Source organism: Podarcis erhardii, assembly GCF_964252035.2.
Source record: "Podarcis erhardii genome assembly, chromosome: 8".
NCBI lineage: Eukaryota > Metazoa > Chordata > Lepidosauria > Squamata > Lacertidae > Podarcis > Podarcis erhardii.
Window position 1 is genome coordinate 89,128,725 of NC_138499.1, and position 17,830 is coordinate 89,146,554.

General features: G+C 41.4%; 1 protein-coding gene across 4 annotated transcripts in view; it reads left to right on the forward strand.

Annotated features, from left to right (window-relative positions):
- The window catches only part of NRG2 (neuregulin 2), a 134,962-nt gene that overhangs the window by 80,916 nt on the left and 36,216 nt on the right, over window positions 1-17,830 (forward strand). For all 4 annotated transcript variants that reach the window (XM_081872709.1, XM_081872708.1, XM_081872710.1 and 1 more), the window contains exons 3-4: window positions 5,075-5,193; window positions 12,415-12,535. In XM_081872709.1, coding sequence (XP_081728835.1) covers window positions 5,075-5,193; window positions 12,415-12,535 — 240 coding nt within the window. The remainder of the gene's footprint in view (window positions 1-5,074; window positions 5,194-12,414; window positions 12,536-17,830) is intronic.

Genomic DNA, 17,830 nt, shown 5'->3' on the forward strand with positions numbered 1-17,830 from the left:
GGTGTTCCCCATCTTATAATGTGCATCTGGTTCTTCCTGCCTAAGTGCAGAACCTTACATTTGTCCCTATTGAAATTCATTTTGTTAGCTTGCGCCCAATTTTCCAACCTGTTAAGGTCATTTTGAATCTCAATTCTGTCTTGGTGCTCTTTATACCTATATTCCCCACAAACATGGGCCACATGTCATCAGGAATATTATTTCCTGACGATATCACAGTATATCTAGTCATCACTCTGTTACTTGATACACATTTACAGTTACTTCTGCTTTTAGGAGCACATCCTGTGGGCACTTGCATGATGACTGCACAGTAAGGTAACATTTTCATGGCTGACTTAGAACAATGGGTTCTCAACTCCTCAAAAGCCTCTCTTCTGCTTGAGTTACACTGACAACATCTTTAATGCATGGACCCATGAATGGGAAGCACTTGAGAAGTTCCATCAGGAGTTCAGCTACTTTTAGCCTGACTGAGCCTAAAATACTGCGCACTGCCTTTTGGGCAGTGCTGTTCAGTGGATATGTGTGCACCACCTTATGTCTGAAACCTATTGACCACTAGACATATATTTCTTTCTTCTGGCTTCTACCCAAAGCATACCACAAAATCCTTAGTCTACAGCCAAGCCCTAAAATACAATCAAATCTGTTATGACTTGTCAAAGGGAGACTCACAACCTATGGATTTATACCAGGCATTTATTAGACCCAGCAAATGAAGTGCGGAAGCAGGATTGATGGCCCAGCAATGACCTACTACTAGAAAGAAAAGAAAGTTACAAAACACCACTTGTCACCTATAGCTCCCAGCTAAAGTATCATTAGTGACCTACAGCCTGTTCTAGAAAGTGGTGCTTCGTTCTCACAGACTTTGAGTGACAGGCCTGATCTTACCTACAGCCACCTCCCACAACCTCCAGCAACAACAGGCTTCATAATGGAGACACAAAAGGTCCTCCTACAGGAAAACCAGAGATCATCATTTCCACCCACTATTCCACCCACCCACAAGCACACTATTACAAGAGCTAATCATGTCAGCCTCGAGATTCATTCATCTGCTCATCTTCACCTGTCTTTCTGCATTCTGCATAGGACAAACTCATTAAGCATAAAATAATAAATAAACACAGATTTCACATAAAAAGCGGCAATACTCAGAAACAAAAAGGAAAACATTTCAACCTATCAGGACACTCTGGAACTGGCCTTAAGGCTGTGATTCTTGAACAAAGGAACTTCAAAGGAAAGCTAGAGTATTACAGCTTATCAAGAAATTCAGTTCTATTATCTGTGTCCTTAATAGGGATCATACTACAGGGGCTAATTAGCTGACCAAGGCTACTCCGAAGATACTTTTGCTAATATCACACTGTGAATGGTCATTGTCATTATTTTTACATTTACACTTTTGCATTTCATTTCACTTTGATCTCATGGCTAACTCTCTCTCTCCCCCCCCCCTCCACCCAGCATTCCATACATCCAGTAAAGTAGCACTATCAATAATAATTCTACATCCAGTACCTTAATTAATTCAGACAGTTAATTCAGACAGTTCCAAGCTGTTGTCTTGGAATTTGTTCCAAACCGTTGCAAATAAAACATTTTCAGGGAAACCAAACTGCTTGTTTACAAAGCTATTGTACTACCAACTTAACTGTGTGCTTGTGAAACAGGGATCACTTATAAACTCCATCTCCAACTCCTCAAAAGATTCCATCAACAGTGTCTCTGAAAATTTTTGCATATGACTTGGGAAGACAGGCAAACTAATGTCAGTATTGTCTTCCAAAGCAACTACTTTATTCCCAACTTAAGAATGAAAAGCATAATGCCAGTGGACAACAAAAGAAGTTTAAAGAGGCTCTCAAGGCAAATCTAAAAAGAAGTACTATAAACACGGACAACTGGGAAACACTAGCCTATGAGCACTCCAGCTGGAGAATAACCTCTACCAAAGGCATCATGGACTTTGAAGAGGAAAGGAACTCAGGACGAAAGGGAGAAATGAGCTAAGAGGAAGGCACGTTTGGCAAACCCTCACTGTGATCAACTCCCTCCTGGAAACCTATGTCCCCACTGTAGAAGGACGTGTGGATCCAGAATTGGGCTCCATAGTTACTTATGGACACACCGTTAAGACGGTGTTCATGGAAGACAATCTTATTTGGCTACAAGTGATCGCCTTCTTGGCTACAAGAAGAAGATGTGGGCTGTCAGACATTCCTACAAAGTATCTTGAAGTTTCTTGGGCTTTATGAAATCTGGCTTTTGCTTAACACACTGTCCCACCTTCCCACTCAAAGTGAAATTGGGACTGGAAGTATGAAGCAGCCCCACACATTCTCTGCTAATTGGATCACCAATGCCAATATGTTTGTGATATCAGTTGCTCTCCTGCTTTCTTCCCTTACACATACCCCCATCATGAAAAACGTCAGCCTGTGCTTTGGTTGCTGTCTCATAGTGTTGTCCTTCCATAATGTCTCACCATACCTTGAATATCACATGCTGGGATCAAACAACAGGAATTGTCTGCCACTATCATGTCCTGACTGTGTGGCTTCCAAAGGCATTCTGCAAACAGAATGTTGAATTGGGCAGATATTTCTAGTCTAGCAGAGTCTTTAAAAACAACACAGTTTTTGTCAACCAAAATTATGTACTAACTAGAATAGTGGCGGTCATGAAATTTTGACCATTGCCTATTACAAATGCTTGCCTGAAGTTCCGTTAACTAAAAACTTAAAATAGTGGTTTTTAAGGCCAGTAATAGTGACATTTTAAGGCCAGTTTGTGGCGAATGCCACATGTTATTTAAGACCCGTGTGCTTTCATACTGAGCAGCCTTCTCTGTTTCCCATTCCTCAAGCCAAATGAGTTTAACATCCCCTCCAGTAATGATGTGCCGTAATGGAACTGAGTACAGTGTTCTTCAGAAAGTAGCAATTACCTGTTTGTCAAATCTTCTCCTTTCCCATCAATTTACCACTTGCACAGCTTCCTGGCGCCACTGGGCAGGGGAGTTGTCCTTTTCAATGAATGTTTGCTGGAGTAGAGGGGAAAACTCCTTACTTGTGAGCTGAATGTTCTGTCACTAATTAGCAGCAGGCAGAGGCAAGCCTGTCTTGCTCAGAACAGAAGGAGATTTGGGGAGGAAGATATTTTCTTCTGCTCAGTTTAGCAGGGATTATTATGTTATTACATTATTGCTCAAATCTTTTGCCATCTTATTCACATTATAATTAGCAGAATACAATGTGAATAAGGTAGCAAAAGAGTTGAGCAATAATGCAATAACTTAATAACTCCTCTGTCCTTGAGTACCAGCATAGTTTTAATGATTAGTACAGTGAGAAAGGAATTCTTACTATCTGAACCCGACTTTAGCAAATTTGAGTTATATACATTAACTGTATGCCCTCCCTACAAACCTCAAGCCAGTTGAACCAGGACTCCCTCTTAACCAGACTAATTATTAGATATTTGTTCTGTACACAGTTAACAAATCTGATTGTTTTCATTTTAACTGTCATTTTTTCAGAGGTGAATTTTTCATCCATATTTAGTTCATTCCCTTTTGTTTTTCCATTGACTCCAATGGGATACGCAGCCAGTCTCCTTGGGTGTTTTCCACCCAAATCAAAGAAGGGGCATTGAGTTTGGATGGATGCATTGTCTCAGGGCATGGCAATTCTCTTCATGGTTGTGTTTCAGATTATTCCCATTTCCCTTCCTACCTAGCTGACCCCACCCACTTTGGTCAGTCTCCTTTTCTCTTTCTCTCATACCCCCAACCCTTATCCTATTCATTTCCTCCTCATGTTCTTTTGGTTGTTTGCTGTTGACTGGCAATGGTTTCCCCTTCCTTATGGCACTAGCATTAAAGAGGTGGTAAAATCTGCTAACTTCCCCTGTTGCCCTGTTGAGTCACAGTGACATTTGGATCATTGGGATGAGGGACACAGTGACCGTTCCCTTCCTTCTGTTATATAAAATTCACCGGGTGTTAAAAGTCAGCCAAAAACAACAACAAAACCAGAACAGAAGTAATATTTATTTTATGCACAAATGAAACAGAAACGTTCTGAAATCATAGGCAAATTGCTGTAAAGCATTATTGGGGATAGAAATGTCAAGCATGTAGAACAGCAGGACTTGTGAAAAATCAGCAATGGTTTCTGCAAAGAGGAGTCTTGACTCACCAATGTTTTTGAATGCTTGGAGTCAACACAATTTGACAGACATTATATACTTAACTATCTACATGTTTTGACCATTTATTTCCTTTTAAAAGTTCTGATGAATTGTTGGGATAGCTCTTATTTTTGTTTTAAACTGATCATATTCGTAATAGAGGGAAATAAGCAGTGGAGTTTACCAAGGGTCTTTCTGGGAACTGGTTCTGTATAGCAGGTTCAGTTTATATATTACCATCAGGACCTGTGGTACCAGACCTGCGGTCAGTCAGTTGGAAGACCAGAAGTCAGAGATGAGTTTGTAGCTCAGGTAGAGCCAAAGTCAAGGACCAGAAAGTTGAGGGCCAACCAGAGAGGCCAGAGGCAAGAATATACTCAGGTCAGCTAAAAGTCAAGGTCCAGAGCAGTGAACAGAAATTCCTGCCCTCTAGAAGCTGCTGTTGTAAAGTTTTCCAAATTTGGTACTACATCCACAAGTTTGTAAATGCATCAAATCCCAGAGCCCTAGTCAAGCGTTAGGTTTACTTGCTTTCAGATGCTGGCTCCACTTCTGACCTTTGTGCTCTCAGCATTCTCAAGTGGGATTTTGTGTTTAGTTGCATGCTTAAAATCCCCTTCAAACCTGCATGCTGAGTGCATGAAGGCTGGCAGTGCAGCCATCAACAGTGGGGATGATGGCAGGTGGGAGCGGTATATATGACCCATTCTTTGAATGCAAATAGGCCTAAGGACATCACCAACAGGTATGTTATGTCGAATTCTGATTCCAGAATTTGAGGTGCCCTGATGTCGCTGGTCACAGCTTAATGCCTTTCTCCTCTCTGTGTCTCACTCCTATTTGTTTGTTTGTTTGTTTGTTCACTTTGCAGAAAAAATTCCAGATTGCAATTCAATAAAGTGAAAGTAGAAGATGCAGGTGAATACAGTTGTGAAGCAGAGAATGTGCTGGGCAGAGACACCGTCCGGGGCAGCCTGAATGTGAAAAGTGGTAAGTTACAGAGTTGAGCCAAAATGATCTATTTAGTTTAAGTTTTGCTCTTGCTATTGTTGAAGGGGAAACATTTGAAATTCCTCGTGGTATTTTATTCCCTGAAGCTCATGAGACCTGGGAACAAGAGAGAAGCGCTGTCTCTGAACATCTCTGAGCCTGACCAGATCTGTGAAGCTTCCCAGCCTAACTGAGCTAACTAGACCTGGATATAGTCACACATAGTGGCCTGGACTTGGATAAAAACCAAGAAACACTTTTGATTTCCATTTGATTTTTATTAGCTGTTTGATGCAGCTATTGACTTGAAAATCCAAACTGAAAAAAGTTCTGCCCAGCCCTAGTTCTGTTTCTTTGCACCTGCTTGGTGGTTGTTGCCTTTAATTCCTTCTTCATATAGAGGGGGACATAAGAAGATCCTGGCTGCTGGATCAGGCTGAAGGCCCAACTGCTTGAGCCTCCTGCTCTCACCGTGGCCAGCCAGCCAGATGCCCAGGGGGGGGGGGAGGTACCAGCAGAGCCTGGGTGCAACTGGACTTTCCTCATCGTGATTCCCAGCTGCTGGCATTCAGAGACATGCTGCCTTTGACAGTGAAGGTAGAACACAGCCCTTGAGGCAGTAGCCATGGATAACCTGATCTGCCATGAATTTGTCCAGCCCTCTTTAAAGTCATCCAAGTTGGTGACCACCATTACCTATTCTGAGAATGAATTGTGCAGTCTAAATGTGCTCTGCATGAAGAAGTGCTTTCCTCATAGGGAAGTTCCCCCATCGCCTTCATCTTTTTGGTTGCATTTTATGACTCTCTTGGGGTGAGCTGACCAGAACTGGACACAGCATTCCAAATGTGGTTGCATCAAAGATTTGAATAACAGCATAACAATGTTGCCAGTTTTATTTTTTAGTCATTGATTTCTAGTATGGAATTCACCTTCTTCTCAACTGCCACACACTGGGTCAAAGTCTTCACTATGACCCCCAAAGTCTTGTTCCTGGTCAGCCACGGCCAGTGCAGACCCCATGAGCAAATAGGTGAAATTAAGGGGTTTCTCCCCTCCTTAATGTGCATCACTTTACACTTGCTTATATTGCAAGCTTATATTGAATTGCATTTCACATTTTATTGTCCATTCAAAATAACTTTTTGCTTTAACCTCCCTGAAGAATTTGATATCATCAGTAAACTTAGCTACCCTATGGCTTATCGCTGTCTCTAGATCACTTATGAACAAGTTTTAAAAAACCAGGTTCCAGTATCAACTGTGGGAGATCTCTGTGCCCTTCCATTGGGAGAACTGTCCTCTTATTCCTCTTATTCTGTGCATCCCATTTCTTAGCCAGTTACTGATCTACAAGAGGACCTCTCCTCTTACTCCACTGTCACAAAGATTGGGTGCCCCCCACTCTCTGCTGAGTGGTAGCAAGATTCTGGGGGTTCCAGGCACTCACCCAGAGTTTGTGCTCTTTTGGAGAGTTGAAGATGCTGTGGGGACTGTCATAGCTTTAAGCAATATGTTTTCCCCCCTCCTATTTACACCTTCAGTCTGCATGGAGGGAGTCCAGATCTTTCAGCATGGTCTTCTCAAGCAGGGCTTGCTCCCCCTAGCAGTGCAACTCTGGAGTCAAAGTAATCTCTCCCAGCCAGCCTTCAGCCAGCTTGCCCAAGATGGATCTTTTCCTTTGTTCTCTCCTTCTTCTTCCCAGCACACCTTGCTAAAGACTCTCTTTTCCTGTCATCTCTCACATACCCCATCACCTTAGCAACTTCTGCCTTCCCAAGATTCCCCTTAGATGGTTCATCAACACTTTTTGCCATCTTAATGCCTCTATCCAAGGTGAGGTCCTGGCTTGGGAAGGAAGCTTAGCCTGCATTTTTCCACTGGCCTGCAATCTTCCCTTCAATACTCCAAATAATCAATATCCTACCATTTATTAATTTTTAGGGGGGTCCCCCTAAATCTATGACACCATGACTGCTAAGCTTATACAGGAGTCTTTTGTGGGGTACTTAATCATAAGACTTTTGAAAATCTAAATACACAATGTTAACTGGTTCACCTCTGTCTATATGCTTGTTGACACTCTCACAGGTGCCCAAAGATACATACATTAAAAGCATCTTATACCGCTTTAACAGTTATGACTTCTCCCAAATAATCCTCAGAACTGTAGGTTACTAATCAAATTATAGGGGGTCTCTTGACATCTATTAGCACAGTTCCATGATTCCTTGGGAGAAGCCATGACTCTTAAAGTGATATAAGAGTGCTTTAAATATATGTTCTGGATGTATCTTTAACAAGGTTTTCTATCAGTTTTCCAGGAACAGACATCAAGACTTGAACTTTTCAGGTTCCTGACCCCAGATCCTTCTTTAAAAGTTGTTGTTACATTGGTCACTTTCAAGTCCTCAGCTGATCTTTTAGGGACAAGTTACGTGTTGTTGTTTTTAGAAGACCAGCAATTTAACATTTGAGTTGTTTAAGGACTCTCAAGTGGAGACTTAAGATTACCTTAAAATGAAGCCTGAATCAGTTATAAAACAGGAAACTGAGGGGAGGGGCTCTTGTTCCAGCAAGACATGCTTTTCATAGTAAAAAGAAGACACAAACAAATAAGAAAGGAAGATTTATACAGTGGTACCTCGCAAGACGAATGCCTCGTAAGACGAAAAACTCGCAAGACGAAAGAGTTTTTCGTTTTTTGAGTTGCTTCGTAAGACGGATTTCCCTATGGGCTTGCTTTGCAAGATGAAAACGTCTTGCAAGTTTGTTTCCTTTGTCTTGCAAGTTTGTTTCCTTTTTCTTAAAACCGTGCATTCACTTCGAGGAGCAACTCATAGCACGCGGTGTGGTAGCCTTTTTTGAGGTTTTTGAAGACTTTGGTGATTTTTGAAGCTTTTCCAAAATCCGTGCTTCGCAAGACGAAAAAAATCGCAAGACGAAAAAACTCGCAGAACGAATTAATTTCGTCTTGCAAGGTACCACTGTATTTACATTTTGCGCTAGTGAAATTCCAAAACATTTTGGGCTATACTGTGATTGTATAAGTTGAACTTACGTTGTGGGCCAAGCACCATCATCCTCTTCATGAAGGCATCAAACTTTTCTCAGACCTCATGACCCCCAGCCCTTATCCTGGGGCGCGGTGGGTTAGTACGACTGACTGTTAACCAGAAGGTTGATTGTTCGAGTCCACCCAGGGACAGCTGTGGACAGGATTCCTGCCTTGCAGGGGGTTGGTCTAGATGATCCTTGGGTCCCTTCCAACTTTACAGTTCCATGATTCTATGAGTCCGAGATCTAGCTGTGGCAGCACCAGCATGCACAAGTCCACTGTTGCTCTCTCCCCTTTTCTGCAGCCCCCTTTGAGCACACACCTCGTGTGGATATATATTATGAGATCTTTAAGATGAATACAATCTTAAGAGCAAGCCTCTCAGCTTGTTCAGTTAAACTTCATGCTGTTTGAGATAATTAGCAAAGATTTGAGTCCAGGACACTTCCTTGCAGTACATATAAGATTTAATAGCTCTGCCATACATTTGGAGATCCAGCCTAATTCTTTGGTGAAGGATCTCCAACTGAGATCCAAATGAGGCTTACTCCCTAGTAAGTGTGATTAGGAACGGAGACAGCATCAGAGAATGGAGCCTAATAATTATAATACAATGGTACCTCGGGTTACATACGCTTCAGGTTACATACGCTTCAGGTTACAGACTCCGCTAACCCAGAAATAGTATCTCAGGTTAAGAACTTTTCTTCAGGATGAGAACAGAAATCGTGCTCCACTGGCGTGGCGGCAGTGGGAGGCCCCATTAGCTAAAGTGGTGCTTCAGGTTAAGAACAGTTTCAAGTTAAGAACAGACCTCCAGAACGAATTAAGTACTTAACCCGAGGTACCACTGTATTAAGAAGTCTGTGAGAAAAGTGGACGGGTGTTAGTTTTTCATCAGCGCTCCTGCCCAATTTTATTCATCTCATTTTTAAAAAATAAAAATAATTTTATTAATTTAGATTTTCAAGATAGCCTACAAAAGAGAACCATAAGACACACAGAGCAAAGAAGCTGCCTTGGAATTGTTCACCCCCTCACACAAACATTCCCAGCAGGCCTTACATTTTAAACCTTTGTAAAGTGTGCTTTGGGTCACAGGCTGGGGGGTAGGAAAAACTATTTGCCTTTCTCAGCCCCTTTTACTGTCTTAACTGCATCTCAGTAGTTTTGGGGAAGCTGGATTTTACCACAGATCTCTGGTTTTAGCTTTGCCATGCGTTCTTTAACCTACTTCCTTTGGCAACTTCCATCATCTTATTTATGTTCAGTGTATATGGAAATATACAGTCCATCATTTTTCCTCAGTCACCTTTAAGTCTTTTATGGCTTATTGCCTGCCAGAGAGTACATCATATCAGTGGCGTAGCATGGGGGGTGCAGGGGGGGCCGGCCGCACCGGGCGCAACATCTGGGGGTTAGGGTTAGGGTTAGGGGGCGCAAATCCACGGGTTAGGAGGCGCAAATTACTTGCCTTGCCCCGGGTGCTGACAACCCACGCTACGCCACTGCATCATATGGGACCACTTTTAACCTCAACCATGCCAGATGTATCTCCATTTATAACTTCATAAACTAAAAGATACATTCTGGTTGACTCCTCAACATTTCATTGGAATGTTAAAAATTCTAATTATCCATTTTTAATCTCCTTATTTGAATAAGAAAGTCTTGGATGGTTCTGTTGTCTATTTTTCCTGATGCTGTCCAGAAGATGTATCCTTTTGTAGCAATAGTTTTAAGCTACAAGGATAATACTGGGATCTCCATTTCTCAACCACTCTTTAAATGTTTCTTCTACTCAATCACACAAATGGCTTAACACTCACAAAACTGCTTCAGATATCACATGCCCGGCAAGGATTCTTCTCCAGTTCTAACATATGTAGCTAACTTTACCATTATCTTCCACTCTGCTAATGGGGTAACTTGCTTCTTCTTCTTTTTACTGCTTTCTTACCTTAATTTCCCTAGGAACAATGAATGCACCCCAAATCTTATCTATTTCAGAATCTAAATTAGTTGTAATAGAAGAAAAGTGTAAGTACCCCTCCCCCCAGATGCTTTCTTTTAAATATTTTATAATTTATTTTGCTTTTACAACTCCCCGGGCCTGTTCTTTGCAGCTTCCACAGAGCCTTCCCCAAAAAGGATTTGATCATTAGTTAAGTGTCCACACAGGGGTATTTACTACTTATATCTCTTGACATCCAAGTGGTTACTTTACTTGGCAAATGGTCTTTAGATGCTGTAGCACCCAGTGACTAAACAATGAACATTGTTTAAACTGCCTGCACAAGAGTAGTCTGTTGGCATTTATGGTACTCCTCTAAAGGGACGATTTGAGGACAGCATTTTAAGCTCTTTTTCAGCAAAAACATTTTTATTTATGGAAGTAAAATCTGTTTTATCCCTTCCTTGCATTTTTAAAGATAGCCTCTCCTCTGCACCATAGCAAGGAACAAGCAAATAGAGCCAACACAGTAATTCAAAGAAGGAAAATGTAAAGAAAAAATCCCTTCATATATATATAAAATAATAAAAAAATTATAATTGTATAATTGTTTCAACACATTTTCATCATCATTTTCCCAAACCCCTAAACCCAAGTGAATAAATTCTGTAAGGCGAGGGAAACATGTTTCATTTATTAGTGAAAGTATTTTCTTTCTTTAAGATAGAAAAAATGATGTAATTATACATATGTTTTCATAAAGATTGTTTTAGATGTATTGTTTTCCAGGAGTGTTTTTAAAAACAGTGCAAAATGAAGTTGGATATCAAGCTTTTTGCCATTTTTTAATGAATGCATATGCATGTCAGTAATGTAAAGATGAAAAAGTTGTGAATTAACTAAGAAAATGGAAGTTGAGGCAAACTGCATGTCGTACAGAAGAGCAATAAAGGAATTGAACAATTAAAAAATCACACCTATTAATCCTGCCCTGCTTGCATATTTCTTCTTGTGTCCTGCATCAGATGGTGACTCCAAACAAATATCATTCATACATACATACATACCTATACATGATTTTTGTCTACAAAATGAAGTTACAGTGACAGGAATTATTGCCAACTCTGAATCTAAAGTAAGAAGCTGGAGTCTTTTGGAACTCCTGAAAAGCACTTCACGACTTTGTATAACTGCACCCAGGTGTCATGGTGGGTCTAAAAGGACTTCACACAGAGCACACCTGAGTGACTAAGTGACACTTTGACTTCAGCCTGTCATGGGCGACAATGCAACTTATGTACACTATCATTATTGTAGTGTTATCTGGAATATGTTTGTTAGTTTATTCCCTCTCTTGGAACGGGGTAGAATGAACAGTGTGACAAGATGGTATAATTGTCTGCGATGGGTGGATGTTACTGTTGGGGCTTAGTGGTCAAATTCTTGCCTTGTGTTCTTTCACCTCCACACAACGACTCCTGCCTCCCAACCCATATATTTATAAGAGTGTGAGTCTGTGGCTGCTGTGTGAGACATGCTGCACCCCTTTGTATTTATCACTCAGTTTCTTGAATACCCTACAAGCAAAGTAGCTGCAGAGATGAGGGAATTAGACATGCCTGATCAAAACATTCATGAAAAGCTATGGACACTCAGCTTGCTTCTCTGGGGCAGCAGTGGTCTCCAGGGCTCTCCAGATGTTGTTGGATACCAGCTCCCATCGTCCCCAACCAACATGGCCATTGGTCCGGGATGGCACCTACCCAGGGCAATATAACCCTTCTTGAGGCTCCCTGGGGAGAGTATGGTAGTGTCGGATGGTGCCATCACAGGGACAGAGCCTTCTTAGTGTTGGCATTCTCACTGTGGAATACTCTCCACAGAGAGGCTCAACAGGTTTCTACTTTGATTCCATTTTGTCACCAGGTGAACAGCCTCCATCGTGATATTATTTTATTCTGCTCTTTTAGATTTTGCTGGTTTTAATCTTCTGTTTCTATGTTTGAACTGTGTAATCGGTTGCTGTTACAATGTAAGCAGTCCAGTGGTTTAAAGATGGAGTAGAAATCTCCACAACAAATAAAGTCATAACTGTGCGACCACAGGCCATGGGTGGCTCTTTTAAAACATTTCATTCTCACAGCCACTTAGCCCAAGAAGTACAAATGGCAAAACGAGCATTTAATGTGTGTGTTTTTTCTTCCCCCAGTCACTACAACTCTCTCCTCTGGGCCTGGACACACTAGACAATGCAATGAAACAGTCAAGTCCTATTGCGTCAACGGTGGCGTGTGCTACTACATTGAGGGCATAAATCAGCTGTCCTGCAGGTAAGTGAACAGATTTCTTTTTTCCTACACAAAAGAACCCTTGGAATCCAAGAGGGTAAGTGCTCTGTGCAAGAGGACAAGGTGTGACATTGCCTGATGGTCCCTTGGCAATGACTAAGAAGAGGAGCAGGCTTAGCTAAAGGCTGTCTCTGTGGCGCCAGGCCATTTCCCCCATTATCCTCAGTGTCTTATGCACCATCAGCACTATAACAAAAGTGCACCTATGCTGGATGTAAAAGCAGCATCTCTCTCTTTCTCTCCCCACTCCCTTCTTTCTCTGTCTGCTGTCTTCCAGATTCAGGTAGGTAGCCGTGTTGGTCTGACGCAGTTGGAATAAAATAAAATTTAAAATAAAAAATTGTCCAATAGCACCTTTTAGACCAGCTAAGTTTGTTCTGGTATAAGCTTTCGTGTGCATGCTTATACCAGAACAAACTTAGATGGTCTAAAAGGTGCTATTGGACAATTTTTTATTTTTTTTATTTTTTTATTTTGACCGCTGTCTTCCAGTTGCAGGGAAGGATCATCCATTCCACTTTTCTTCGCAATTTAGAATCAATATTTCATGGTGCAGTTTGGCAATTTTAGAGTGTGAACTTAATTGCTTTAACCCAGCAACCCCCCCTTTAGATGGGTATATTTACTTTTAAATGGGATTAGCAACCCCTACTGGGTTTGGGGTCCCTCCTGCTCATCCTGCCGCCTGGGGCCCTGGAATTCTGCCCCAACACCTCAGACACTGTCATCTTCCAGGGTAAAAAGCCTGGATATTACCGGTAATAGGCCAGTGTCTACCATTATGCCAAAGATGCCATCAGTCAGCAATACTTTTCCATTTCTTGTGGTCCAAAGTGAAATAAATAATCATTTAGTAAAACCAGAGCTTCATTTTCTGGGTGCAGAGAGTGAAAATCACATAATTTAGAGGGCTATATGAGAAGGAATTATAGATACAGTATTTGCCTATAAATTACTACTTGCTGTAAGGCAAGTAGGAACTGGAAACTGGGAATTTTGTGTGGCTTCTAAAGGTTGCCTAATATAGACCTTATCACAGGAAAGGAATGTTTTTTTCATTGCTAGTTTCCAATGGTAATGGGTCTATATTACACAACCAACATCATGGGTATTCTGAAGAGAAGGTTTGTTGAGAGAAAGGACTGTGGAGATTACGGTTACAGTCCTATGCACACTTTCCCAGGTATAAGCCTCACAGAATACAGTGTGACTGTACTTCCAAGCAAACATGCGTAGAATTGCCCTGTGAGCCACCTGGAAAAGCTGACAGGTTACAGTCCTTTGGCAGGATCAATCAGGATGGTTGTTTCTGCTTGTTGTACCGGGATGGAAAAGTTTTCCCTCAGTTACTGGGATGGTCACCTCCAAACTTTGCCTCCATTCATGTTTGTGGCATTCTCCATTTCCATAACAGACAAGACAATTCCACATGCCTTTTCAACATGCCCAGAAATCCTTTTGGTTATCTAAGCCCATTCCATCTCACTACCATGAAGCAGTGCCGATGCAGTTGTAGGCGGTTCTGCCAGCTTTAAGTATAAATATATGTAATTACAGTATGCAAAATCTAGATGCCACAACTGGCTGCGTATTTCAGCCCATGCAAACTACGGAACTGGGTGCTGGTAATATTCTGTATAGACCTGAAAACCATTGCTTTGTGGCAGAGCTGGTCCTATCATGAGGTATAGCTAAATTGGTAGAGCGTGAGACTCTTAATCTCAAGGTTGTGACTTTAACCCCTGTGCTGGCCAAAAGATTCCTGCTTTGCAGGGTTTGGACTAGAAGACCCTTGTCACCCCCTCCAACACTACAATTCTATGATTCTAAACAGGTGCAAATATTTAGTTGACTAGTCAGCTTGCTATAGCTTCCTCACCACCTTGAAAAACTAAGCCTGCACGGTCCTTCCTTGCCTTTTGGTTTGGAGGGAGAAGAGGAAGAAGGGTCTGAGCAGTTGTTGGAGGAGAGAGGAAGGAAAACAGGCAGGTAACTAGGGTTCCCATACGTCTGGAATTTCCTGGGCATAACCGGAAGCAGTGTCCAGGCAGAAATTGGCAAAAATGTCTGGTAAAATCCGGACATATGGCAAGCCATGTCAGCAGTGTCGTTTTTGCCAATATTCCCAAAAAACAGCTCAGGAAGCTCAACAACTTTTCACTTGCTGAAATATGGCAACCCTACTAACTGCATCGCTGTTCTATCATTCTCCTGTTTGCTTCCTGGTTTGCCTGAGAGAGAGTCTTTTGGGGTTCCTCTCAATTTGGGGAGACTGTGCTCATTTGTGATCCAGTCAAAAGGTGTTTGTGTTTGCTTCAGTTGGGACAGAGAGAGAATCTGAAGGAAGCTGGATTAATTTCTGTGCTGGTGTATGTGGGGAAGGCTCTTTGAATGAGGATTGGGCTGAAGTAGTAAAACAAAATAAGGTAGAGCAAAATATTTTGGGGACCAGGAATGAACGTGTGTAGTGTGTGCAGGAGAGAGAAAACTTGTAACACTACGGCATTTTTAATCAGATGTCTATTTTTGGAATCCTGCTCTCTTACTCCGTTTATATATCTTACAGAAGGCAAAGAAATGCTAGGTATTTTTATTTTTATTTTTATTATTATTGTATCTTAAGATACATTTCTTTCTGGGAATTAGTAATTTGGGGATTTTCCCTAAGTACACAGTTCAGAAATTTTGGGATTCAGTCTCTTTACTTTAGTTTTGTGTTCCTTTTTGTTGTTTGCAGTTGGTACTAGGTAGTTGTGCTCAGCTCAGCTCAGCTCTGGAAGAAGATTATCCTTGGCTCTGATAACATTTTCAACTCTATTTGACTCCCTGCTTGAGGAATTACTATTATTTTTATTACACATTTTTATCTCATCTTTCCTCCAAGGAGCTCAGTGCAGCTTACAAGCTTCTTCCCCTTTCCCCATTTTATGTTCACAGAAGCTGTAGGCATTAGGTTAGGCTGGGGGACAAATAAGCTTCATGGCTGAGATTTGAACCTGGTCTCCCCCCATTCCTAGTCCTTTGGGAAGAGGAGGCAAGTGACATAGTAACATAGATGGTGATGTTTGCTCTCCCTATTGATCTGAAACAAAGTTATTTCTTCAAAGCCACCTCTGGGCACATTCACTAACCAATCTTTGCAAATTGCTAAATTCTTTACTCAAGCTAAATACAGACACTTGCTCTGCAGGCAGTGTGACCCAGTGTCCCCAGTTTAGGCAGAATTTTCTGTAGATGTGCTAAGGCTAAGCAGAGAAGGCTTTTCTTATATATTTTCCTCTTTCTACTCTCATTTGTCTCTCAGCGTAACTTTATGCATTTCCTGCAACTTCCTCTATTCTCCTTTCACGCTTAAGTTCTACATTACTCTTTCCCTCTCCTCTTATCCCACTTGCCAGTTTCTTTCATCCTTCCTGATACTTTCTTCCTCTATCACCACCACCACCACCACCCTTCTATCTCCCTTTCTAATTTCCTTCAACACTTCCTCTCCCTAGCCCTTTCCCTTCAGAGGAGGGAGACCTCCTTCCCCCAATTTCCCTGCCTCCCAGTCACCTTTGCTCAGCATGTCAGAAGTTGGTGGTGCTGGCATTGGTCCAACCAAAAGGCTGCTAGAGGGTGGAGCAGGCATGTAAGCTATGGTACTGAGGCCCAACTGAAAGTGGTCCAAGGTTTGCAGCAAAGTTGGGCATGACTTGGGGAAAATGGCCTCATGGGTCAAAGTAGGGTCTCTACTTTGGTCTTCAGGGTTGAGGTTCACCACCGATCAAATGAACAAACATCATTGTAGGAATTAAAAAACTGAAAGGCCTTTTTACCTCTGCAGAAAATGATCCCCAAAGACACAGAGTGCTTCCACATCATCCCTACTGTGGCATACCCACCAGCTTATCATTAAAAAGATAATAGAAGTGTTTCCTATACTCAGGCAGTCACAATGAAGGCCCATACAGCTCCTGCAGAGCCTCGGGTCTTTACCTGCATGGCTTGATTTCATTTTTTTAAAATGATATTTATTAAAGTTTCAAAAATTACAAAAAGAAAAAATGAACATACCACGTTAAACAAAAACCAAGCAACATACCACAATATAAAAAAGGAAAAAACCCCCAGAAAAATAAAACCCATTAAACAAAAACAAAATTAGAAAAAAGAAAAAGCATCAAATCTCTTTTCTATGTTTTCATTAGCTTGTTTCCTTGACCTCCTCACACCTCCCTTTTTTGTATTCTAGGTCGATTGTCTATTTCAGCAAATCCTTTCCCTCTTTTAAAATTTTTGTCCTGTAAATTGTCTTAATATAATGTAATTTTACTTTTCCTCCTTTCACCAATTAACAGTCAGTTATTCCCAAATCCTTTATATCATTCCTGCTAAAGTCATATAATATTATTCCACATGGTTTGATTTCACACCATGGAGTAGGCAAGGGATGATGTTTCACCTGATGTCCACCACCCACCTGTCAATGTGGCTCACAGTGATTGTGGGAGATCAGGGTCCAGCTCACTAGCCAGATCCAATTTCCCACCCTTGGCCTTCTCATTAACATTACATTTTCTTGCGCTCTCTCTCCCTCTCTCTTAACTTAATTTGGATTTATAGACATTATTACCTAGTAGGAGTGGCCTAGTCTGTTTTGCTGCCTGAAATGAAATGGGAAGACGCAGCAGCATTCACCGAATGATCCCAGATTAGTTGGGAACACTGAATAAATCAGGAATCAAGAAACATAAATAAATCAGGAGATATTGCCCTCACTTTGACTTTTTGTTTTTGGTGATATCATCATGAGGCTGACTGTGTTGTGTTGTGATGCCACCCTAATCATTGCATGATTCCTGATTGGCTGGGATTTGCCATGTGATCCAGGAAGGTTGTATAATCAGAAGGGATAAGTGATGTCAAAGCAAAAGTATCTGGTAGAAAACAAGACACTGACTGGAAGAAAAGGAGAATATTTTCACAATCAGCATTTGGGGGGGGGGGTACTTCTATCCCTGTCCTCCAGAACCCATATTTCTGGCCTAAAATTTGAAACAGAATAATATTTATCACAATTTTACTCCATATACCCATGGATTTTTAGCAGAGATCGCCAAAAGAGAGAATTTCTGACAGGATATTTTAGCCAAACAGACTTCTTGCTGAAATACGTTTGACTTTCTTCCAATGTGTATCAGCTGTTTGGTGAAACAATTGTTGCAGACGTGCTGACTGATGGCAAAGTAGCTTTCTTCATACTAACTGGGCACCTGAAATACAAGATGGGATTGA